This window comes from Anguilla rostrata, chromosome 13, assembly GCF_018555375.3.
Source record: "Anguilla rostrata isolate EN2019 chromosome 13, ASM1855537v3, whole genome shotgun sequence".
In the NCBI taxonomy this organism is placed as follows: domain Eukaryota; kingdom Metazoa; phylum Chordata; class Actinopteri; order Anguilliformes; family Anguillidae; genus Anguilla; species Anguilla rostrata.
The window spans coordinates 2,788,399-2,815,091 of NC_057945.1; the positions used below are offsets into that span (position 1 = coordinate 2,788,399).

Below are 26,693 nucleotides of genomic sequence, written 5' to 3' on the forward strand. Positions count from 1 at the left end.
ACCAGTTTTTCCAGTTTCTTTAAACGTGTGTATTGAATGAACCCCATGACCTGCACGACCAATAATCACTTGGAATCATAACGAGGACCAACAGTTCATACGTGCGAAATATGAAAACGTTAACGGTTACCGGCCGCTGCTAGTTTACGTGGTCAGAACAGGAAAGCCGCCTCAGATCAAACCTTTAATCGCACTTCATAGTGAATCTCTCTCAGTGATCAAAGGAAGGGTTCCCCTTGGTTATCAAAATTGGCTTCTGCAGCCTGTTCAGTCTACTTCCTAGTTACAAATCTAAACTACTTTTCTTCTGGAAAAAGCCAGTCTGTCTAAGCTGGAATTTATTTGGACTGATCTTCACATTTCTTCATACGAGAACTACACGTCTCATAATCCCAATGTGTCTTAACCCTATTTTGCAAACCCTTGGTTTACCCTGGGTAGAGGTATCTGATTAGCACTGTTTGCATTGGTGTTCCGAGGCTGCTTGGGGATAAATCCATACTTATCTCTTGCCCTCTTGTTTGTATTGTATTGGAGGTTCAGGGTTCTTCTCTGTCACTGCCAAGTTCATCCTAAGCACAATCTTTACTGATGAGCTAGAAATAATTGACCCCCCCCCCCCCAAAAAAAAAAAAAAAAGTCTGCGAATGTCTATGCTTAAAATAGAGTCAAGACACTAGCAATTGTACAATGTATATCGTTTACCATACCAGAGCAATACGTCAGTCTCTAACAGAAATAAGCATTGTAAATACAGTCACATACACTGACACTGGTAATGACTGTAGTTTATAAATATACAAAAAGGACTTGGTTAAAAAGTAGTTTCAAATAGTTATTCATAAAAATTGTGACATAGTGAAATCATTTTGTATATGGTTACATATTTTCTTGTGACGCAAACTACATTTGATGTGTTTCCAAGCCATGTTTTCTATCATTGAGAATTAAGGTAGCAAGCCATGCTGCAAAATAAACGGATTTATGTGTAAAAAGAGGATATAATCCATGATTTATCTTCGTGTTGTTGACATTACTAACGCACATGGTGATCTCCCTCGCTGGATACAAACCGGCAGCTCTGGCTACAACCGGAAGTGGCATGTAGTGACATTTTCGTTCTGAAACTGTCATCTTTTCAGCGCTGTAAGCGGAACTGTTTTTTTCCGCATGTTGAACTAACCGAAATCATCGGCGTGTATAAATACTGAGCTAAAGCTGAAATTTGGTCATATGACCGTGGACCCGCTCAACATGGCCCGACTGTTGCTCTTATTTTTATGCCTGTTATCCGGTACCTTCGCCGGACGCTACTTCAACGAGAATGAGCCATGCTACCGACCAGCGCTGAGGAAAACCCAGTTTGGAATAAAGTACGTCTGGCTGAATCATTCATTTTTTAAATCCTGTTTATAGATGCACCTTTTCTGTTTCGTTAGCCGAGCAAGTCATTTTGCGTGAACTTGTGATGTGTGGCTATTTTAGTTTTCCGCTTGCTGTGATTTTGGGGGCTGCCTTGTGAGCTAACTTAGCTAATAGAGCTAAGCTTTTTTTTTTTCCATTCTTCTTTTTAGCTCGCCCGTTGGATAATGTCAGCTGAGCGTTCTTAGACCTTATGTCGATTCAGAAAGGATAAAATTTCCAGAGTCTAAACTGAAATCAGTTTAAGCGGCAACACTGAATCTAACTTAGACACCATTTATCTATACAACTAGAATGGTGACTTGTTAGCAGCTTCGCCAAGTAGCCTACTGTCGCTGACTATAACACGTTTTCGAACCTGGATTATTTGAAATAGAGATAAAATTGTGTAGTGTAAAGTTAATTGTAATAGATGCCCATATAAACAGCTGCTCTAATATAAACAGTTCAGTAGACTATAACGCACATGTAATATTAGCCTGGTGTTATTTACTCGTTGTGAAACAGTGGCGTGATTAAGTAAACATATCAAGTAAACTAGTACCAGTAGGAAAGCACCTGATTTCTCTGAAACAGAAACTAAACTTAGATAAAAAAACATTAGATCTAACGTTACAGTTAATTTCTGTGGATGTCCCTGTCAGTGTGTTTCAAAGCATCAGTAATATTAACCAGATTTTACACAGAAGAAAAGCGTCTTTAATATGTGGAACTCCTCGGTATGTTATTGCTAGTCTGTAGGAAATCTGTAGGCTAGTTATTTAAATCTGAAATAGTTTTTGTGCTTTAATTTTGTTTATCCTGTTCTTATAAGATGTATTTACATGTTTTTTAATTAAAATGCTATAGCCATATGGACAAAACTATGTAAGACTAGCCTACTTGTTTATTTCTCACGTATTTTTATTTACATGAAATTTTATGAGGCGTCGCATTACTAACAACAAGCTATTATAGTATCGCAAATAATAATAGTAATAATTATATCATGTTTTATAGATGTATTAAGAGTAGCTACATAAAGATCTTTGTGTGGGGTTCGTTTGCGGTTGTTATGCCTCGTCATAATCACGAGTTTCAAGTAGAACACCACCTTTCGGCATGCTCAACAAGGAAATCGGAGAGGGAAGTCCTGTGAATTTTTATTTTTTTCAAACACATTAAAGTGATTGTATTGCACATGTGGGACTGGCTTGTTTATTCTGCATATGGATGTACACTGCAAGAATTAGTTTTGACATCCAGGTGTCGTTCAGTCCTTTGCAGGCTTCCCATGCCCGGGCCATTCGGCGTTTCAAATCGTTTCATGAATCAGTGACCAGGTTGCCAAGGTAGCAAAACTGCGACCATCAGAATTCTTGTGTTGCGGATTTGGATGTTTTCCGCTGCATGCTTTTTAGGCTTTGTGGGTTCAGGTGTAGGCCCCTGCATTCTGATGCCTGTTTTTTTTTTTACGGGGGCGGCATCTGAGCCGTGCATGCAAAGGTTCGTTCCTCTGGCTGGAATGCCTGGAGTGATGCTTGCGTTTCGTATGATGCCTTTTTGGTTGCATCTTTAAGGGACACAGCGAGAAAATAAGTTCCGCATTTCTCAGACTAAATATGTTTGGTAGCTGTCGATTGCTGATGAGCTTTCTGCGTTTGAGGAAGTGATGATAAAAAGATCATTTCGGCTTTTCAGGCTGGGGGGAATAACCACGTTATTTTTAAGATCACATTTCAGCGTCGACCTGGCCCTTGGGTTTAGTAAAAGAAAAAACAAAAGTACGGTAAGACCCAGGGAAGCAATTATTTCCAGAGATTCCCTTACTAACCAGGAAATGCTGATTTTGAGGCCCTAAATGTACCAACCAGAGGCAGAGCACTTGGGTTTCTCACACCCACATCAAAAGCTTTTGCACTCGCTCACAGCTGGTATAGGCCTAAGGAGAGTGTTTAGCAAGAAAGCCAAATGCTAGCAACCTCTGAGACGTTTAGGGTCTGAACCCACATTTCCTTAGTGTTCAGGGTAAATCAGAAAACCAAATGACATCACTGAAGAAAGGGAGGGGAACCGACTAAGGTTCTTTAGTGCCTGTTGTTGAGGGCCGGACGTTGGGTGGCCACAGATCAGTCTGCTACTGAACGGTGGAAATCCCAGGCTGTTACTGAACGTTGGAAAGACCAGGCTGTTAATGGTGGTTCCATATGTCGGTTTGCCAATGGCTGCTTTGTGTGTGTTTGCGGTGTTCAGGACAAGGCCCCGCCCCCACGAGTACCTGAACGTCGGCGACCTGCCCAAGGCGTGGGACTGGAGGAACATCAACGGAACCAACTTTGTCAGCACCACGCGGAACCAGCACATTCCCCAGTACTGCGGGTCCTGCTGGGCCCACGGCAGCACCAGCGCTTTGGCCGGTACCCAACCTCCTTATCCATCCCCTACCCCCGCGGTGCCAAAACGCCGGCCCGTGGACCGCCGCCGGCCCCTAGCAACATGGCCGCCGGTCCCCAGCAGTTAGAGTCAGTCACAATGAAACGCACCGTGTTGCTGACCTTACGACGTGAGGTTGTCCCTGAGACTTTGACATTCTGAATTCCAGTCCACAGGCTGAAAAATCTGGGGAAGCACTGCCTTACTCCCCCCTCCCCCCCCACCACCATTCACTCTTCAACCCTCACCTCCCCCCCTGCCCCCGGCCCCCCACCCTTCATGTCAGCATGTTTCAGAAAACACCACATGATCACGCTGCTTTTTCATTTCCTCCATTTTGCTGCACCACCTGACGAGGTGCCATAAAGCAGAATTTAACAACCTGTTACGGGCCATTATAAAATCTACAGCGTCTGCAGCTTCTATCATTTTGTGACAATTATGACTTGGACTTTATTCTTATGAAACGTTATTGAAATTGCTGCACATGTTAAATTTAGCTTATGCTTCCTTCCCTTCTATGTGAGTGAAGGCCACATTACATTTATTTGGCAGTTGCTTTTATCCAAAGTAATGTACAATAAGTGCATGCCGAAGGTCATTGGAACAACTACAAAACACAGGTCCGATAAGGTACAATACTCATTTTGTAACAGTTATTCATAGCCATTTCTCTTATTGCCTGTATATATACACTCACCGGCCACTTTATTAGGTACACCTTGCTAGTGCCGGGTTGTCTTCTGCTGCTGTAGCCCATCTGCTTCAAGGTTTGACGTGTTGTGCGTTCAGAGATGCTCTTCTGCATACCTCGATTGTAACGAGTGGTTATTTGAGTTACTGTTGCCTTTCTATCAGCTCAAACCAGTCTGGCCATTCTCCTCTGACCTCTGCCATCAACAAGGCATTTTTGCCCAGAGAACTGCCGCTCACTGGATATTTTCTCTTTTTCAGACCATTCTCTGTAAACCCTAGAGATGGTTGTGCGTGAAAATCCCAGTAGATCAGCAGTTTCTGAAATGCTCAAACCAGCCCGTCTGGCACCAACAACCCTGCCACGTTCAAAGTCACTTAAATCACCTTTCTTCTCCATTCTGATGCATGGTTTGAACTTCAGCAGATCATCTTGACCATGTCTACATGCCTAAATGCATTGAGTTGCTGCCACGTGATTGGCTGTTTAAATATTTGCATTAACGAGCAGTTGAAGAGGTGTACCTAATAAAGTGGCCGGTGAATGTATATGTCTGGTATTTATCTTCTGTCAGTTAGGTACTCAGTTTGTGATCTGGGATTTTTAGTGTTAGCCACTCTGGGCCTCCAATACACCAGGAGGATTATTCTCCCAATAGTAGAGTAGTCCCTGTTGGATCTGAACTGCAATGGTGTAAATTAGATCCTGAAAGTAGTTAAGAATTTTCCTTTCTTACTGGTGTAACTGTAAACCCTCTATCCAAGAGCAATTACCCAAGGATGGAAGGCTTCCTCAGATAGGTTGCTGAACTATGTCCAATCATCTTTTAATTACATTTTTTTTGGAGGGGGGGGGGGTTCTGCAGAACTCTTTCACCCCCGTTTCCCCTCATACCACACCCCCACCCTGTTAGTGTCATTCAGTGCAGTTAAAGGGAGCCTGTTCCCTACAGATCGGATCAACATCAAGCGGAAAGCGGCCTGGCCGTCGGCGTACCTGTCGGTCCAGAACGTGATCGACTGCGGCCAGGCAGGGTCCTGTCACGGCGGGGACCACTCGGGGGTGTGGGAGTACGCCAACTCCCACGGCATCCCCGACGAGACCTGCAACAACTACCAGGCTAAAGACCAGGGTGAGGGCTTAGAGCAGCACGATCCACTGCGTCCAGAATAGCACCCTCACACAGGCTCCATACCACACCCTCACACAGGCTCCATACCACACCCTCACACACCGACTCCATACCACACCCTCACACAGGCTCCATACCACACCCTCACACAGACTCCATACCACACCCTCACACAGACTCCATACCACACCCTCACACCGACTCCATACCACACCCTCACACAGACTCCATACCACACCCTCACACAGACTCCATACCACCTCACACCGCTCCATACCACACCTCACACAGGCTCCATACCACACCCTCACACCGACTCCATACCACACCCTCACACAGACTCCATACCACACCCTCACACACCGACTCCATACCACACCCTCACACACCGACTCCATACCACACCCTCACACAGGCTCCATACCACACCCTCACACACCGACTCCATACCACACCCTCACACAGGCTCCATACCACACCCTCACACACCGACTCCATACCACACCCTCACACAGGCTCCATACCACACCCTCACACACAGACTCCATACCACACCCTCACACAGGCTCCATACAGCACCCTCACACACCGGCTCCATACCACACCCTCACACACTGGCTCCATACCACACCCTCACACTCCGGCTCCATACCACACCCTCACACACCGGCTCCATACCACACCCTCACACACCGGCTCCATACCACACCCTCACACACCGGCTCCATACCACACCCACACACGCCGACTCCATACCACACCCTCACACACCGACTCCATACCACACCCACACACACCGACTCCATACCACACCTTCACACACTCACTTCATAACACGTTCACACACACCGACTCCATACCACACCCTCTCACACTCATTCCATACCACACCCACACACACCGACCCCATACCACACCTTGACACACTGACTTCGTACCACATCTTCACACACTGACTCCATACCACACCCTCACACAGTCTCCATATACCAGGCAACCTGATCCCAAATTTTACCAAACAAAGGCCACAGGACCCCACATTCTACCACACAAACAGGCCACAGGATCCCACATTCTACCACACAAACAGGCCACAGGACCACACATTCTACCACACAAACAGGCCACAGGATCCCACATTCTCCACAAACAGGCCACAGGACCACACATTCTACCACACAAACAGGCCACAGGATCCCACATTCTGCCACACAAACAGGCCACAGGACCACACATTCTACCACACAAACAGGCCACAGGACCACACATTCTACCACACAAACAGGCCACAGGACTCCACATTCTACCACACAAACAGGCTACAAGGACCCAAAATTCTACCACACGAAACACTCATTTGCATAATGAGATCTTTGTCCCAAAATTGTGGGTTCTTTTCTCATATATAGATTATAGAAAAAAAGGAAAGTTTTATTGACTTGATTTAATCGAAAGCTCTTAATGTATAACCTGTGGTCCGTGTTTCAGCGTGTAAGCCTTTCAACCAGTGTGGGACCTGCACCACGTTTGGAGTGTGCAACATTGTGAAGAACTACACCCTGTGGAAGGTGGGCGATTTCGGGGCAGTCAGTGGGCGGGAGAAGATGATGGCCGAGATCTATGCAAGAGGCCCCATCAGGTACCGTTTGTATTTAAATTTAAATGTACACGCGCGCTCATCCGGAGTGACCTTCATAAACACTGACTTTCGGGCTTAGGTGAACAGTGCTGATGCAAAGTCAGCGTTACAACCAATAGTAGCCCTCAACACAATCTTACAACTTGAAGTTATATAGTAGGTGTAACAGGGGACACTGAAACTCTGACCCTATCAGGATGCAAACTGGATGGGGAGTATAGTTTTAAATTTAGTGTAGATTGGGCTAGCGAACCCATGCAAGCTCTCGCTCTTCTCTCCACCTGTTTTCAGTGGACCTGTTTTATGGAGCAGCTGATCCAGTGGATGAGACTGTAGATGGTAACTGGTCCAAGTGCATGTGCTTCGTCAGCCCAACGGTGTGTTTCATTTCACCTCTGCCGATAGTGAAGGGCTTGTCACAGAGCACGGTGGACTTCAGCCCTGGCGGTTTGGTGGTTATCAGCGACACACACACCAGTTCAGTGGTGTCATTCCTGTGGTGTCCCTGTACCTTCAAGTTAACGCTCATTAGATTTGGGTCAAATAATTACTTAAAACACTTTAACCCTTTAGATAATATCTCGTTCCACCAATGTTCATAACAAAATCATTGTCTCGCATGCGTTCAGATGTACAAGTTCATAAATATTTTTTGTTCAAAATTCTGAGGAATCTGCAGAAGTGTTTTTCCAAATTTGACCAGAATGTAAAGTATTTCCAGATAGGGATGTGAAAGATACTGGTGTAGTCACTTCACCCCAGTGCTGGTGACCTGGAGCAGGACGGGTCAGGCTCATGTTTCAGTGTGAAAGGCAGGAGAGGGCCCCGAGAGGGGGCGAGCGAGAACGCTACGCAAGGGCGTCTGCTGAAACGCCAGAGTGCAGTAAACTCACATTTTACACGTTCTACCGCATAGATTCACCATATTACTGTTCGTTGGGGTTCTTGTATGGCCAAACCAATGAGAAATGTGTCATTGTTGGGGTCCTTATATGGCCTAACCAATGAGAAATGTGTCATTGTTGGGGTCCTAATATGGCCTAACCAATGGGAATGTGTGGCTGTGTCTGTGCAGCTGTGGGATCATGGCCACAGATAATCTGGACGCGTACGTGGGCGGTCTGTACTCGGAGTACATGGCTGAGCCCTACATCAACCACATCGTGTCAGTGGCCGGCTGGGGTCTGGACGAGAACGGCGTGGAGTACTGGATCGTCCGCAACTCCTGGGGAGAGCCCTGGGTGAGCCTGCCATTATACACCATCCCCTCTGATACTACACCACAGCCTGCCATTATACACCATCCCCTCTGATACTACACCACAGCCTGCCATTATACACCATCCCCTCTGATACTACACCACAGCCTGCCATTATACACCATCCCCTCTGATACTACACCACAGCCTGCCATTATACACCATCCCCCCTGATACTACACCACAGCCTGCCATTATACAACATCCCCTCTGATACTACACCACAGCCTGAGCCTGCCATTACACACCATCCCCTCTGATACTACACCACAGCCTGCCATTACACACCATCCCCTCTGATACTACACCACAGCCTGCCATTATACACATCCCCTCTGATACTACACCACAGCCTGCCATTACACACCATCCCTCTGATACTACACCACAGCCTGCCATTATACACCATCCCCTTGATACTACACCACAGCCTGCCATTATACACCATCCCCTCTGATACTACACCACAGCCTGCCATATACACACCATCCCCTCTGATACTACACCACAGCCTGCCATTATACACCATCCCCCTGATACTACACCACAGCCTGCCATTATACAACATCCCCTCTGATACTACCACCTGAGCCTGCATTACACACCATCCCTCTGATACTACACCACAGCCTGCCATTACACACCATCCCCTCTGATACTACACCACAGCCTGCCATTATACACCATCCCCTCTCATAGTACACACAGCCTGCCATTATACACCATCCCCTGATACTACACCACAGCCTGCCATTATACACCATCCCTCTGATACTACACCACAGCCTGCCATTATACACCATCCCCTCTGATACTACACCACAGCCTGCCATTATACACCATCCCCCCTGATACTACACCACAGCCTGCCATTATACACCATCCCCTCTGATACTACACCACAGCCTGCCATTATACACCATCCCCCCTGATACTACACCACAGCCTGCCATTATACAACATCCCCTCTGATACTACACCACAGCCTGAGCCTGCCATTACACACCATCCCCTCTGATACTACACCACAGCCTGCCATTATACACCATCCCCTCTGATACTACACCACAGCCTGCCATTATACAACATCCCCTCTGATACTACACCACAGCCTGAGCCTGCCATTACACACCATCCCCTCTGATACTACACCACAGCCTGCCATTACACACCATCCCCTCTGATACTACACCACAACCTGGCATTATACACCATCCCCTCTGATACTACACCACAGCCTGGCATTACACACCATCCGCTCTAATACTACACCACAGCCTGCCATTATACACCATCCCCTGGGAGGGGGGGGCGGGTGACTGTGTCGCTCTCTCCTATTGGGTCAGCGAGGCTGGGGGGTGACTGTGTCCCTCTCTCCTATAGGGTGAGAAGGGCTGGCTCCGGATCGTCACCAGCGCCTACAAGGGTGGCAGCGGGAGCCATTACAACCTGGCCGTGGAGGAGGACTGCATGTACGGGGACCCCATCCTGCCCCAGAACTACCTGTAGCCCCAGGACGGGAGCGACTCTTCCGCCTCACTTCCTGTCCCCTGCGCTCCGCTTCCTCTTTCTCCCCGACGCACACGGGGCTGGCCACACGCGTACGAGGCTTCATCACATCTGATCTTAATCACATCCACCCTTTTTAACTGGTTTAACAGCCTGACTGATTCATTATGCAGGAAAGGGAATGTTTCACTTTTTAAACTTTGCACACTGAAGGGCTCTCATGCCAACTGTATACTGTAATCATGTTTTATCAATCATGAATGAAAGGGAAAGGGTCTTTTTTTTTTTTTAAAAGCCACATTTAGGAACAACACTAGCCTATGAAATCTCAAGTCGGCCAAAGAACCCAAAACTAATAATAGCAGCAGCAGCAGTATCACATGCTCATAAACAAGGATATCAGCCATGTAGTGCCAGTTTCAACAGCAAATATGAGCTGCAAAAGAAACAGAATCACCATCACCTAAATGTGCTTTAAAGACGTTCTTTTGCCGGTTTTTAATGTGTAAAAGCCTGGTTTTCCAACTCATGACCTCTTCCCTTAGCCTGTCAGGTCTTTCCCTGCTGTACCTGGGACAGACACTAGACAGGGACTGAAGACTGGAGATATGTAGAATTAAGATGGTCCAAAAACGCTCTGCGAGCTGAGGATCTCTGGATGTGCCTTTTCTTCAGTCAGAGAAATCCGTGGTGATTTTCTTTACTGCGTGTCAACAATTTATTTTCAAAATAAATCAATTTGAAACATGCAGTGTGTGTAACTAAGACACTAGTTCCACATTGAAAATGAAGCAAGGACGCGGTAGATCTGTGTGTTAGAACAGGTATGTATTTATGCACTGAACAACGTTGATGCACAGCCTGTTACAACACAATATTTATGTTTTTTAAAAAAAGGAAGGAGGGGAAAAAAAAAAAAAGATTGTTCTCGACCAGCGGTTAGGCTTTTCTTCCGTCTGTACTGTCTGCAGCGTCAGTCATAAGAGCAGCGCCAGGGTAACCATGGTAACCCAATATCTCTGCTCGTACAGGATGTTCATGAGAAGGCCGAGGCCCTGACGCCTCATCCAAAATGCGTTTGAGCCTCATTCCCACGAGCTCCGTGTGGGAGCCTCATTTCAGCATGGCTGGGCTGTGTAATGCAGTCTTATGTACAGGGTCTTGCATCCAGCCTGCCTCTCACCCCCTGGTCCTCCAGCCCCCACAGCAGTTGTGGGGGGCTGCCGGTGGGGGCTTGTGAGAGGTGGGGAGAGGGGGCTCGTCCCCCGCCAGCCCCACAGACGAGCTCCGCCCCCCAGGTCTCAGTTCATCATGATGAAGTTGGATTTACAGTGAGCTGAAAGGCAGAAGGGGAAACGCGCGCCGTAAGGCTAGCAGACCGCTTGTGTCAGGACAAACTCTACCGCAGCTCACTCAGGATAGAGGAAGAGACGAGTCAGAACTCTGCACTGCTAATAGACACACGCTATGCAACTCCAAGGGATCAATAGGGCCATTCACTAGCCTGTTCACAATATGGTGCAGCATAGAGGTCTAATACTGTGTGCTAGCCGATTAGCAGCACAAAGGTCTAAATTGTGTGCGAGAAGGTCATACTGTGCACCAGACAGCCGTCAATACTGTGTCTAGCCCAGTAGCAGCAGGGTTATATGCATAGTGTTACAGCAGGTTACTGCAGCAGCAGAAGTGGTCTAACTGCTGCTGCCGTAGCAGTAGCAGCACAGAGGTCTAATACTGTGTGCTAGCCGGTTACCAGCCAGCTGCGTCTCAGGTGGCAGGAAGCTAGCCCAGTCAGAACGATCATGAGCTAGCCCGATATAGACAGTTTTTCACTGCACTAGCCCATAGCACAGTCTAAGCAGCTACCATAGCAGGGCTCTTAACTAGCATGCTACACAATATGCAGCGGTCTATAACTGCATGCTAGCCCAATAGCAGCGGTCTATACTGCGTGCTAGCCAGACAGCAGCGGTCTATACTGCATGCTAGCCCGATAGCAGCGGTCTATACTGCATTCTAGCCCAATAGCAGCGGGTTTATACTGCATGCTAGCCCGATAGCAGCGGTCTATACTGCGTGCTAGCCCGATAGCAGCGGTCTATACTGCATGCTAGCCCGATAGCAGCGGTCTATACTGCGTGCTAGCCCGATAGCAGCGGTCTATACTGCATGCTAGCCCGATAGCAGTGCGGCTCCCCTGAGGAGACTCACCGATGAACTCTGCCACGGGGTCGTGCTCTCCCTCTGCGCGGATGGTGCCCGCGATGCTGTCGTTCTCCAGGATGGGCAGGAAGAGCTGCACAAAGTCCGAGGTGTAAGGAGGTGCAATCACGTCCAGGACCTAAAATCACCCACAGCATCTCAGACAGGATTCCGGAACTTTCCTACACCTCAAAGACCCACTAACACCAGTTAAAGAAGCCCATACACACTGCAGTGAGCTACTTACCACCAAAAAACTACAACTACACAAATGCTTTGATGACAGACACACTACAATAGGCCATATCATGATAATCATCAAAGCTATATAAATAATGTGTACACCTCAATATCCATGAAAAATGCTGCACCAGGAATTTATTTTACCATTAACAAATTTAAAGAGATAGTTTGCATCCGTTAGGCCCAGGTCTGCTCAGCTAGTCGCCACAGATTATGTCATAAATTGGGGTACACCGAGCTCAAAACCTCCAGCCTCGAGAACGCGCAGCTCACTGTTAGCCGTTAGCTTGCTTAGCCAAATAACATTGATATTAAGGTGGGTGAGAATCACCTCCTGACAGCTATTTAACAAAGTCACTTTTAATAAAACAAACTTAAACGCTTAATTTTAAGACAAAAACAAACATGACGGAGTGCTTCAGTTTGGTTATGAAAGGCGGTGTCTTTTAGAACACTTCTGGCGACTGCCTAACCTCGGTGACGAAGTATCGTATGAGCGAAATGTCCGTGTTGAGCTTCTCCAGGCACTTGCGCATGTAGCCGACCACCGGCAGCACGTAGCCACGGCTCAGCAGGTGCACCATGCGGTCCAACAGGGTCTTCTTCAGCTCCAGCTAGCAGACCGAGAGGGAGGAGCAGCGGTCAGTCCCTGTGCGTGTACCAACAGGTACAGGAGCCGAGTACCAACGGTACCAATACAAAGGCATCGGAAAGAACTGAGTATGAGCTAAAGGAGGTCATACTTGTTACACAACATCTTTATCAGGAAACGTTTAAAATACTGCGTGCAGTTTTGGGCACTTGGGGAAAAATGTAGAAGCTCTTGAAAAATGCGTGTGTGTGTGTGCACGTACACGCGTGTGTGTGCTGTAAGAAGCTGACCGTCTCTTACCTGCTCCATGACATCCAGCTGCGAGTGTGTGTGTGTGTGTGCTGTAAGAAGCTGACTGTCTCTCACCTGCTCCATGACATCCAGCTGCGAATGTGTGTGTGTGTGTGTGTGCTGTAAGAAGCTGACTGTCTCTCACCTGCTCCATGACATCCAGCTGCGTGTGTGTGTGTGTGTGTGTGCGTGTGCGTGCTCTGTAAGAAGATTACAGTCTCTCACCTGCTCCATGACGTCCAGCTGCGAGTGTGTGTGTGTGTGCTCTGTAAGAAGATTACAGTCTCTCACCTGCTCCATGACATCCAGCTGCGAGTGTGTGTGAGTGTGTGTGTGTGTGTGTGCTCTGTAAGAAGATGACAGTCTCTCACCTGCTCCATGACATCCAGCTGCGAGTGTGTGTGTGTGTGTGCGGGTGCGGGTGCGTGTGTGTGCTCTGTAAGAAGATGACAGTCTCTCACCTGCTCCATGACATCCAGCTGCGAGTGTGTGTGTGTGTGTGCGGGTGCAGGTGCGGGTGCGGGTGCGTGTGTGTGCTCTGTAAGAAGATGACAGTCTCTCACCTGCTCCATGACATCCAGCTGTGAGTGCTCAGTCTCAAACAGCTTGACCAGCAGCTGCAGGACCTGAGGGTGCAGGAGCTGGTGGCAGGTGCTGATCTGCAGGGAGAGATGGGAGAGGAGTCAGAGTGCCTCATGCCAGGGGCGGAGCCTAACAATGGAGGTGGAGCCTAATGATGGGGGCAGGGCTCAACAGTGGTACGGTACCTCGTCTAACAGGGCCAGGTGAACGGGGGTGTGGTCCGTCTGCAGCTGGAAGTACCGGGGCTCCGAAACCGTCCAGTCCACCCACTTGAGCACACCCATGGCAACCACCGGGAACCTTAAACCCACAAGACCAGAGATCACCAAGACAACACACTCAGGAATTCTCTAGGCCAACCAGAAACCCAGCTCTATTGCCAACTGTCAAATTACGTTTCCTGAACATTTCAATGTGACACAGATTTTGTCTCCAGAACAGTCCTATTTGACTTATGATCTGAAAATTCATTAAAGGGCATGGCCAACTGCCATTACTATGGCAACGGACATTCTGTGCAGTGCTGTCCGGTAGCACTGGAACCTCCGGCATTTCAGAAGCAGAGAGGAGAGAAGAAACACAGGAGCTTCTGGTGCACCTACAGCATCTATGTACACAATATATTAGATAATTACAGCATATTACTGACAATTTTAACAGAACATATGTGTATATATATACATATATATATATATATGTGCATGTCCCTCTATGAGGTTCTACTGAGGTCTGAGATAACAGTCACAATTAGCTGACTATCTGTTTGAAACTTGTCTTACAACATCCCCATCCCCATCAACCCCTCAGTGGTGGAGAACGGAATGCATGTCAGGTAACAACTGAAGGTAGTGGTGGGCAATTCCAGTCCTGGAGGGGCGGTGTGTATCCAGGTTTTTGTTTACACCAATTAGCCTGGCTAATGAGCTGACTGGCTGTGTACACCAACACTGGTTCACAGATTAGATCACAGTGAAACATTTCATGAAGGGACATAAGAATAGTCTTCAGCTGTCATTCATGTGCTTATCAAGAAATGTAATTAAAATGTCAGCGGCGTAAATGTTAGGGCTAATTAAGTAATTAAGGTGAGAAGCCCAGGTCTGCTCCAGGCCATAATCCTGACCTGAATCTTGTGTCAAGCAGTGTCCCAGAATTGGCCAATAATTAAGTGACAGTAAGCTTGTGGGAAATAGTTAGAATCTTCTGTGATGCCAGTTGGGCCAATGCCTGAGCCCCTCTGCAGATGCTGGTTCTGTTGATCAGTTAAATGCTGTTTAAAACATCTTTCAACGTTTCTGCACGATTTGCATCTTCAATTTACCAACACAACACTCATTTTCATTGCTTTGGTTTCCTTTTTAGGTTTGTCATTTTCCTTTTCAGGACTAGATGTCTACACTTTTAGCCAATAGAACTCTAATTTCACGGCTCAGTCTATCGTTTAATCGGTTAGTAAGTGGAAACTCTTTCTGAAAGAATCATTTGCCATGAGGTGCATTAAATGGAAGCATCAGATTAACTGATTAAAAGCCATGACATGAGAATATGGGATATTTATATATTTATTAGATTTTTATAGATAATGAGCAAAGTAACAACAATTAACAGCTTGCTACACATCAGTGACAGAACAAAACCCAGCTACACAGGGGTCTCCTGGACCCAATCTGAGGACCCAGATGTAAAATACCAAATTAATACAGACCATCAGGAATGAATATAGCCCTTCAGAAAAGAATATAGTCATTCAGAAATTAATAAAGCTCTTCAGAAATGAATATAGCCCATTGGGAATAAATATAGGCCTCTGGGAATTTATATAGCCATTTGGAAATGAATATAGCCATTTAGGAAAGAATATTACCCTTCAGAAATGAATATAGCCCTTCAGAAATGAATATAGCCCTTCAGGAATGAATATAACCCTAAAGGAATGAATATAGCCATTCAGAAGTGAATATAGCCCTTCAAAAAAAGAATATAGCCCTACAGGAATGAATATAACCCTTCAGAAATGAATACAGCCATTCAGGAAATTGGTTTCCGCACAGCAGGCCTACAGAATGGTGGGGCCATTGTGGGCAGGGCCTGTCTTGGGCTGGGTCCGAATCAGCCTACTGTGTCCTCAAAATATATATGTGGGCAGGGCCGGTGTGGGCGTGGCCAGAGGGGCGGGGCTGCTCACCGGATGCACTGGTACAGCGTGCTGAGTTCGGCCACCAGCTCTGTGGCGCCCTTGTTCTCGTTGCAGCAGAGGTTGTGCACCGTCTCGATGGCCTTGGACGTGGACTTGAGCTCGTCCTTGTTGATGTTCACACGCTTGTTCTGGGAGCCAAACAGAGAGGAGGGAGGGAGAGACTCAGCACTGCACAGTGTTTAGGCCAGAGATCTGCAGGCCTACCGCCACAACAGGGATGGGGTGCTTAGTGTCCACACACCTGGTTTCCAAAACTAAAGCAGGCTGGGAGATCACAAAGACCTGCTGACACTGTGACCCTCCAAGACTGGAGTTAAACCTGCTGACATTGTGACCCTCCAGGACTGGATTTAAATCTGCAGACGCTGCGGCCCTCCAGAACTGGAGTTAAACCTGCAGACACTGCGGCTCTCCAGAACTGGAGTTAAACCTGCAGACACAGCAGCCCTGCAGGACTGGAGTTAAACTTGCAGACACTGTGACCCTCCAGGACTGGAGTTAAACCAGCAGACACTGTGACCCCCCCAGGACTGGAGTTAAACCTGCAGACGCTGCAGCCCTGCAGGACTGGAGTTAAACCTGCAGACACTGCGGCCCTGCAGGACTGGAGTTAAACCTGCAGACACTGCAGCCCACCAGGACTGTAGATTAAGATGCCTGGATTAATTCCCCAAATAAGGGCCAATAAAGGGTTGATTAAGACTAAATGCAAAAGCTCAAGAAAACAAACTCACAATATCAGAAACAGGACTTTTTTTAAACAGTATTTCAGATATATTTTTACATCTTCAAATTATATTGAACAGTACTGCACATTAACAAAAAACAAACAAAGAATTTAGCATATGGTTAATATTTAAAGTGTACACATACACCCCCCCCCCAACCCCCCCCTCACCTTTTTCCATGTCTCCACCACACTGGCTGCATAGGCCAGGATGTGGATGTACTTGTGTTTGTGGTCTTGGTTGATCTTGGCGCCTGGCTTGAACAGGGATTGCATGAACAGGTCCAGGAAGGCGGGCACTCGGATCTGAGGAGCCAATCAGAGATCAGGCTTCAGCTCAGTCATCATTTTAATTGGCCAGAGAACAGCTCGGGGACATTTAGGTCAGCCTGTTATACCCTTACTCCAGGGAGACCCCTATCCCTGAGTAAAGTAATGATGTTTAGACCCAAAATCCCAGGGTTACCATAAGCAAACACACCCAGCACTCCTGCACTCTGGCAGCCGCAGAGAATCTTCTGCACTAACGCCAACGAGTGCAAAAAAAACATGAAATGCAAAACAATGTCATGTACAGTTGCAATCAAAATGATTCAACCCCTGTGGAAACTGTAAATATTTTTAAATGTATTTTTTTTGGGAGACTTTGAACTAAAAAAAAAAAAACATGTATGTCACTTGTGTGTTCTGTTAAAATTCAAAATAAAAATGTATTTTTTAAGATTTTTTTAAGTAGCATGTAAATTTAGTATTTCAGCCATTTCATAAATATTCAACCCCCATTCAATATCACCATTTTTAAAATATTTGCTGGGCTGTAGAATGACTAAATTTTGTGCAACACACTTAAGCCCTAAGGAAATCCATAACGACACTGTTTGCTTCACCTGTGATAAATATATAAATCTGCACTTCTTCACATCAATTTGAAGCTGACTAGCAAACATGCCAAAGACAAAGGAGCTCTCTCAAAAGTTAAGAGAAGAAATTATTTCATTGCATAAAAAAGGCAATGGATACAAAAAGATCTCCAAGATATTGAAAGTTCAAAGAGACACAATTGGCAGCATCATAAGGAAGTTTAAAAGTCATGGAATAGCAGTAAACCTACCTGGACGTGGAAGGATGAGTAAAGTTACATCAACTGGTATCAGGCACATCGTAAGAACTGCTGAGAAAACCCCTCATATTACTGCCAAAGGCTTACAGGATGACCTTTTGAAAGCTGGAACAAAAGTATCAGTACAGATGATAAGAAGGATATTGAACAAGCAAGGCCTTCATGGACGGACACCTCGCCGCACTCCACTCTAAGCATATGAAAAATCGACTTGAATATGCAAGACGTCATTTGAATAAGTCTATGGAGTTTTGGGAGAATATTTTATGAAGTGACCAGACAAAACTGGAATTGTTTAGACCCATGGATAAGCGGTATGCCTGGCGTAAGAAAGGTGCAGCTTATGACAAGAAGAACACGATCCCCACAGTCAAGTATGGAGGTGGGTCAGTCCTTCTGCGGGGGTGTTTTGCTGCTTCTGGTACTGGCAATCTTCAGCGTGTGACTGGCACCATGGATTCCTTGAAATACCAGGCCATTCTGGAGAAGAATGTGATGCCCTCAGTGCATAAGCTAAAGCCTGGTGATCATTGGACTTTCCAGCAAGACAATGATCCCAAGCATACATCCAAGTCACCCAAAGCTTGGTACAGGGAACGATCTGGGAACGTCCTAGACTGGCGTTCTCGGTCCCCAGATTTAAATCCCATTGAAAATCTTTTGTGGGATTTGAAGAAAGCAGTGGCATCATGAAAACCAAAGACTATCGGTGAACTTGAAGCATTTGCACAGGAAGAATGGGCCAAGATTCCAAAAGAGAGGTGACAGAGGCTTGTGAGCACTTAAAGGAAGCGTTTATTAGAATTTATAAAAGCTGAAGGATGTTCCACAAAGTACTGATTTTGGGGGTTGAATAATTTGGTCATTGATTTTTTTGGAGAGAATTTCATTTTTTTTCCTTATAACAAATAGTAAATTCAGCTGTATGTTTTCAAAATCACTTGAACATGTTCTAATAAACATGTATTTCTGTTTACAAAGGCCTTAGTTGATACATTGTCATGCAATTTTATTCACATCACAAAGACATCTTATGGGTTAGAGGGACTGAATAATTTTAATTGCAACTGTACTATGATGGAATGTAGAGCAATGCAATATGCTGTAATGTAACAAGCTGTAACATGTTGTAATGAGCTGTAATACGATTAATGCAATGGTCTATAATAAGCTATAATGTGCTGTAATGTAATGTATTGTCCTGTAATGAGCAGTAATGTGTAATGTGTTGTAATTGGCTGTAATGAGCTGTAATGTGTTGTAATGTAATTGGCTCTAATGAGCTGTAATATGTTGTAATATAATTGGCTGTAATGAGCTGCAATGTGTAATGAGTTGTAATGTAATTGGCTGTAATGAGATGTAATGTGTTGTAATATAATTGGCTGTAATGAGCTGTAATGTGTTGTAATGCAATGTATTGTGCTGTAACAAGCTGTAACGTGCTGTAATTGGCTGTAGTGAGCTGTAATGTACTCTAATGTAACAAGCTGTAACATGTAAGCTGTAATGAGCTGTAATGTGTTGTAATGTAATGTATTGTGCTGTAACAAGCTGTAACGTGCTGTAATTGGCTGTAGTGAGCTGTAATGTACTCTAATGTAACAAGCTGTAACATGTAAGCTGTAATGAGCTGTAATGTGTTGTAATATAATTGGCTGTAATGAGCTGTAATGTGTTGTAATATATTGTGCTGCAATGAGCTGTAATTGGCTGTAATGTACTGTAATGTAATTGGCTGTAATGTGTTGTAATTGGCTGTAATGTAATTGGCTGTAATGAGCTGTAATGTGTTGTAATATATTGTGCTGCAATGAGCTGTAATTGGCTGTAATGTATTGTAATGTAATTGGCTGCAATGTGTTGTAATTGGCTGTAATGTGTTGTAATGTATTTGGCTGTAATGAGTTGTAACGTGTTTTAATGTAATTGACTGTAATGAGCTGTAATGTAATTGGCTGTAATGTGTTGCAATGTAATGAGCTGTAATGAGCTGTAACGTGTTTTAATGTAATTGACTGTAATGAGCTGTATTGTAATTGGCTGTAATGTGTTGTAATGTAATGAGCTGTAATGTGCTGTAATGTAATTGGCTGTAATGTGCTGTAATGTAATTGGCTGTAATGAGCTGTAATGTAATTGGCTGTAATGAGCTGTAATGTAATTGGCTGTAATGGGGTGTCTCACCAGCTCTACGGGGGGCGGGTCCATGCTGCTGAACATCTTGAAGAGGACAGTGATGTCGGCTGGGTTGAGCGCCCCCTTGGACAGCATGGCGCCCAGCGCCTGGCAGGCCCGAGGGTAGGCCGCCGCCGTGCCCAAGGCCAGCGTGATCTGACTGGCATCGTGGCCCCTGGCAACAGTCACAGACAACAAATATTACCCCTTTCATCTTCTACCACAGATGTCAACCATTTCATCTCCTACCACAGATATCAACAGATCCATCTCCTACCACAGATATCAACAGATCCATCTCCTACCACAGATATCTACGGTTTCATCTCCTACCACAAAAATCAACAGATTCACCTCCTACCACAGATATCCACAAATTAATCTCCTACCACAGATATCAGATTCATCTCCAACCACAGATATCAACAGATTCATCTCTTACCACAATTTTCAACAGATCAAGATCCTACCACAGATATCAACAGATTCATCCTGGTATCATACCAACTCCTAACAGGAATATCACTGTGTGTTGTTCTTGGCCAGGCTGCAAAACAACCCAACAGCATGCAGAATCCCACAACTCATAATATCCTTTCTTCCAAATGCAAACTTACACAGAGTACAACACGTGGCTAAACAGTGCAAGGTGCAGGCTAACCTGTAAATTATTTCACCGAGGTCTGGCATACCAATAATAATGTACCTACAACATGCCACAAACTATTCTTGCTACTTTGTGCCGATATCGTGCAGCCTGACACGCCAGTTTGCCCACTAAACCCAAGTCATGATGAGTGTGTAACTGGGCGGGTGGGCGGTACCTCTGGTGGGCGGACTTCTGCACTTCCTGTCCAATCCTGCGCATGGCCGAGCCGCCCTGCTCCTCCTGGGACAGGATGGACATCATGGACTGGGCAAACAGGTACGTGTGCTCGCCGTGACACACCATCTTCTGCAGAGACAACATGGGCCGGTGACATCACGCACCAGAAACAACACGCACCAGGGACAACACTCACACGTCAGGGACAACACACACCAGAGACAACACGCACCAGGGACAACACGCACCAGAGACAACACGCACCAGAGACAACACGCACCAGGGACAACACGCACCAGGGACAACACACACCAGAGACAACACACACCAGAGAAAACACACACCAGAGATAACACGCACCAGGGACAACACGCACCAGGGACAACACACGCCAGAGACAACACACGCCAGAGACAACACACGCCAGAGACAACACACGCCAGAGACAACACACACCAGAGACAACACACACCAGAGACAACACACACCAGAGATAGGACGAGAACAAGGACAGCAAAACAGCTTCAGAATCTAAAGAAACATAAGGAAGTGTGCTTCAGGAAGTCATTTCCTGGGTTTAAATGTGGTGACCATGGTCATCAGTGCTACGTCTGTAGAAGAGCGATTATTTTTTTAACACGAATAATCAATTAAATCCAGATGTATATATCTATACATGTATACACGCGCACACATGCGTAGACCCCGTGTGTGTATGTGTTGTGTGAGTGTATGTGTTTTGCGTGCAAGTGTGTGCATGGGATGTGTGTATTAGCGGGTGTGCACGTTTGGATTTGCATGTGTGTGTCTGTGTGTGTGTATGTATGGATTGGGTGTTTGAGTGTGTGTCTGTGTGTGTGTGTATGGATTGCGTGTGCATGGATTGGATGTTTGAGTGTGTGTGTGTGTGTGTGTGTATAGATTGGGTGTTTGAGTGTATGTGTGTGTGTGTGTGTGTATAGATTGGGTGTTTGATTGTGTGTGCATGGATTGGGTGTTTGAGTGTGTGTGTGTGTGTGTGTGTGTGTGTGTGTGAGTGTGTGAGTGTGTGAGTGTGCGTGTGAGTGTGTGCGTGTGTGTGTGTGTGAGTGTGTGTGTGTGAGAGACCGTGCACTCACAGCAAACTCAGGCAGGTTTTTCTCCAGGTTGTCTTCTCCCCCGTCCAGCAGGGTGGCCAGAGACGTGCGCAGCACGCGGGAGAAAACCTCCAGCTGCTGGCAGGCCGTCGACACGCTGGTGATCTCCCCCTGGTACCCTGCGTCTGAGATCAGCTACCGTACGCACGCACACGCAGGCGCGCACACGTGCACGTACGCACACACAGAGCCACACACACAGAACCACACATACACATAGAGACACACACACACGGCGTTAGGTGCAGGGACAGGGATCTGTATCTCTTCCTCCATCAGTGGAAGCTGCAGGTAACGTCCCCATCGCCAGATGAAAGAAGCCACAGAGCGCACCTTCACTGTGAAGTTGAGCATCAGGCAGTCAGGATGGGCCTCAGCCAGCTTGTAAAACAGGTCCCTCCAGGTGGTGTGAGCGATCATCTGCTCCAGCCAGGCTGGAGTCTGAGGACAGAGCAGCCGGTTACTTCCCTAAGCATCCCCCAGCACAGACTTACCAGAATGGGGAGGGAGGGGGGTATTTAACAAAGCAGGATTACTGAGTAATAAATCCATGTTCCAGATTTGGGAGCTGTTCCGGGTTTTACTCAGTGCACTCATCCAGCTAACTGGGTAATCCTACTTTGTGAAACAGGGCCCAGAGCTGATTACTTCCCAAAACATCCCACAAATAGACCTATATCTGAACTACACTGGCCCTCTGTGGTGGAAGAACATTGCAAACTGGTGTATTAGAACAGCATTTTAGCAAACAAAATATTTCCTATGAAAAAGCAAGTCACATGACCAATTAGCAAAACTAAGGAAAAAGGTTCATTACTTGCTCCCGGGTCTTAATGCTAAAGCGTGATCAAGTTAAGAACAGGCATGGTGTTAATAGCTATGAGCAGAGTTATATAAACAGAGAAAAGATGCTCTGGGATCAGAGTTCAGGGCTTTGACCCTAGGTGCAGTTTAAGCGGGTGAGTGTTGGGTCTGTGGTGGAAAACGCCACAGACCCAACACCTTTCTGCCCTTCTGCCTGTAATGGGAGCTTGCTCCTGCACTGCAGGGCCTGAGCACCGCAGAGATGTGTCTGAGAAGAGGAGACGAGCGCAGCACGGGGAACGGCGTGGGGGACGCACCTCTCCTTCCACGGTGAAAATGGAGTCTGCTTTCTGAGGGTCGAAGTGCTTGATGAGCAGGCTCTTCAGGTGGTTCTCCACCCGCTCCTGGACCTGAGCCGGCTCCATGCCTGCGACCCCAAAAACAGAGAGCAGGGCTGAAGTAGGGCGTGCAGGCCAGGGCTCCGGCACCGGGAGGCTATGAGCTCCGGGCTCTGAGGGCCTGTCGTCACCTCAAAATCAGCCACCGATTCAGACCCAGACCAAATGAAGGGAGTTAACAGTGTACTCCACTGCTTAAACTGGCCTCTCAAATACCAGGGTTACAGACCTCCGATATAAACCGACACAGGTTGTTAAAACAAATCCGGAACAACCTCAATTCTCATTTTAAGTTTATTTTTCCTAAGTAACCTTATTTTTAAGTATTCTAATGTTAATACTTTCACTTGTCTCCCCTCCACGTTTCAATCACTCAGACAAGATGGCAAAATCCACCATTTTTTAACATTTTTTAACATGAACATTTTACGCATAGACACATACATCTAAACATTAAACAACTGGTTTAAGTGCGGTCACGCCATGCCATGGTTCATTTTATAAAGAAAATAACATTTTAAAAAAAAACATTAAGAAAAAACGCACCCATCTGAATGAGCCACTCTGCTAGAAGGTTAACGGTCTGCGCCACCGCGGAGTAGTTTTCAGACAGGAGCTGGATCACGTGCTCGGGAGATCCGCCTGCCTGGAAGTACCTGCGGAGACAACGGTGGAGAGCTAATCTCGGCCATATTCCTAAATCTAGGATCAGCTTTGCCTTTCAGCTCATTACCAGAGACTGTAAAAAAGAACGTGAGAAACCTGACTCCCGATCAGCACTCCATTTTGAAATTGGGGCCCTATATTTATACAGGGGACCACAGTTTAGGACAGGGAGGAGGTGAGCAAACAAACGACTGGAATAGAGGTACATTTGCTGAGAATAAAAACGAGAGAATTAATTCAACACCGGCAGCAGGTGGTTTAGCAATGGCTAGAAGAGCACCCTAAGTTAGTTTAGCTAACTTTGCTACAGGATGTTATTTTAACCAGTATCTTACGTTTTGAGTGTGTTGAAGACAGCAGGCTCCATAATATAATCTCTGCTCGAGAACTTCTGCAGGCATTCTTCTTGTACCTTCCCATCGGACTCGCCTTCCACATACCCATCCTGGCCAAAAAAGGGGATTTGGAGTTAACATGCTAGCTAGCTGGCTTATTCTCGTATCCTTACAATGGAACAGCAGGTCGGGTAATCGTGTGGCACCAGAGTAGCAAAACAGTTAGACTAAGCAACTAACAATGATCTGTCTAGCGTGTTTGGCTAACGTCAGACGCTCCCGCAACTCTACCTAGCCATAACTTGCAATAACGATAAGACTAGTACACTGCCTTTGCATGTCCTAAAATAAAAGAAGACACGCTAGTGTCTCAGTGTCAAACCTAAATTTGAGGCGAAAAAAAGTTACCTAACTAGCGTTATTAGCAAGAATACGCGTATTTCATAACGTCAAAATGAAGTTGAAAGGACGTTAGTTAGCTAGCTAACTGTTTATCAAAATATCGGTTGCTATGCAGCTAGCTAACGTTAGCTTGGTAGTTGTCAAAAACTGACATGATACGCTAGACTGAGTTACACACCATGCCGCCATCTGGGCCGTCCCAGTCACCCGCCGTGCCGTAATATTCTTCATCCATAGCTAGATGCACCACAAAAAGAAATTATGAAACTGCTCCTAGGTAACAACGTTGTAAATCAAAAATAAATTACCAAAATCTCAGGTCGTTTCAGAAAAACGAGTTGTCGCCCAAATTGTGCGTCATAACATGTCACCCATAGATGTCAACACAGCACCGCGCTGTGGTATGGAGGATTCGTTGCCAGTTTAGAGCTGCGAAATTGGTTTAGCATTAGTAAAGCTACCTGTTACACTAGCTGGGTCCTGTCCGCAAACCCACTTCGCGTATGTTTTTGTCGTTGTTAATATTTTTAATAAGTCCATACATTTTTCTGCATATCGAGATACTACTTTTACCCCTACTTTTAAGGCATGAAAGAATGACCCACATCCCATGATTATTAATTAATCACACAGTTACTTCACAAATGCAGCTTGGTGAGTTAGTTTTACTGATTGCTGAATTTGCAAACATGACAAAAGCGAAAAATTGCCAGTTGCACACCATATGGAACTAACGGGCAGTTGGCGCAGGATGGGGCTCATCCATTCATCCACAGCGTGGTGCCTTACCTGTGAGCAGCCCCAGCAGATAATTTCAACAATTTCATGCAAGCTAGTCCTCTATTTACAGGCCAGGTGCTTGATACTGCTTTGATGAAAGATACCTGCCTTGCACAAATTTGACCCCGTAACAACATAAAATTACCCCAATTGGGCAGGAATCTGTCCAATCTGGCAACATTGCCTTTGGGCGTGAGGTCGGGATTCGGACCTGGAGTAATCGGCCAGGGGTGATGGGGCCTCCAGACCCATCCCACAAGCCCTGGGGGTCAGAACTGCAGAGGTGCGTGAGAAGACCAACGGCAGTGTTTTCATGTTCATGCACTCATCCCGTGTGTTCAACAATGTCCTGAACACCTTTAATGTATCGGCGCTGGCCAATATGTTGGCCTCCATCTTCTCAAACCTTGAATTAAACCTTGTATTTGAAACGGTGCTCTGCAGTAGTCCTGTCTCTCAGGAGAGAACCTTTGTGGGCAAACATCTCTTAGTTGACTTTAGTTTACTGCTTGTAAAATATTTTCCCGCATGTAAAAAAAGCACATTATTTTTAAATGATACTTTTCAAGAGGAATATTTGTGCTGACCAATGCCTCCGTCAAATATGAATGAGATTATACCACCACTTGCTGCTTGCTTCCCCTGTAGCTTCTTGACAGCCATTTCTCCACTTGCCCGTGGGTGTCTCAGACTGCTCTTATGACTATGTGCAGATCCATTGAAATCATTGTCACGTTTTCGAGATAAGTTGCAAAATGGGAAAAATAAATTAATTCTTGACTTTTTTTTCCCCCATTTTACCATTTGAAATTGCATTCCATCTGGAAACTCTTTTTGGTTGATGTAAAAGGTTTTTATTGGCCTTTCCTGAACCAAGACCTTGAGGTTTGGCCATTCGTGTTCAGTTCTACAGCAAACATCATGCAGAACTTTTCCATGTGGCTCAGTGAGGACTGAGAGCGTCTGATCAAAGTGCGAGGGGGAAAGAACAATCCGATCAGTGACTGCATTTCAGGTTGGGTTCACCAAGATCGCGTATGGCTGAAAGGCGCAGTAATATTCAGTCGCTCTGATACTGTGTCCACTATGTGGACCAGGAGTGTTACACTCAAATCCTGGAGAGGCGTGGTGTCTGTGGCTATTGGTG

At 46.1% G+C, this 26,693-nt stretch overlaps 2 protein-coding genes across 2 annotated transcripts; one reads left to right on the forward strand and one right to left on the reverse strand.

Moving 5' to 3' along the window:
- The first annotated feature begins 1,092 nt into the window (after positions 1-1,092).
- Positions 1,093-10,818, forward strand: ctsz (cathepsin Z). The gene is made up of 6 exons (XM_064305076.1): positions 1,093-1,373; positions 3,655-3,818; positions 5,481-5,660; positions 7,149-7,299; positions 8,375-8,540; positions 9,942-10,818. The coding sequence occupies exons 1-6, from the start codon at positions 1,234-1,236 to the stop codon at positions 10,065-10,067; spliced, it is 927 nt and encodes a 308-aa protein (XP_064161146.1). The 5' UTR covers positions 1,093-1,233; the 3' UTR covers positions 10,068-10,818.
- Positions 10,819-10,874: 56 nt separating this feature from the next.
- Positions 10,875-25,145, reverse strand: nelfcd (negative elongation factor complex member C/D). The gene is made up of 15 exons (XM_064305073.1): positions 24,945-25,145; positions 24,365-24,474; positions 23,910-24,019; positions 23,283-23,392; positions 22,495-22,602; positions 22,144-22,296; positions 21,024-21,154; positions 20,209-20,374; positions 17,073-17,207; positions 16,163-16,302; positions 14,163-14,277; positions 13,959-14,054; positions 12,986-13,126; positions 12,279-12,408; positions 10,875-11,403 (listed from the first exon to the last, which is right to left on the reverse strand). The coding sequence occupies exons 1-15, from the start codon at positions 24,999-25,001 to the stop codon at positions 11,369-11,371; spliced, it is 1,737 nt and encodes a 578-aa protein (XP_064161143.1). The 5' UTR covers positions 25,002-25,145; the 3' UTR covers positions 10,875-11,368.
- Between the last annotated feature and the right edge of the window lie 1,548 nt (positions 25,146-26,693).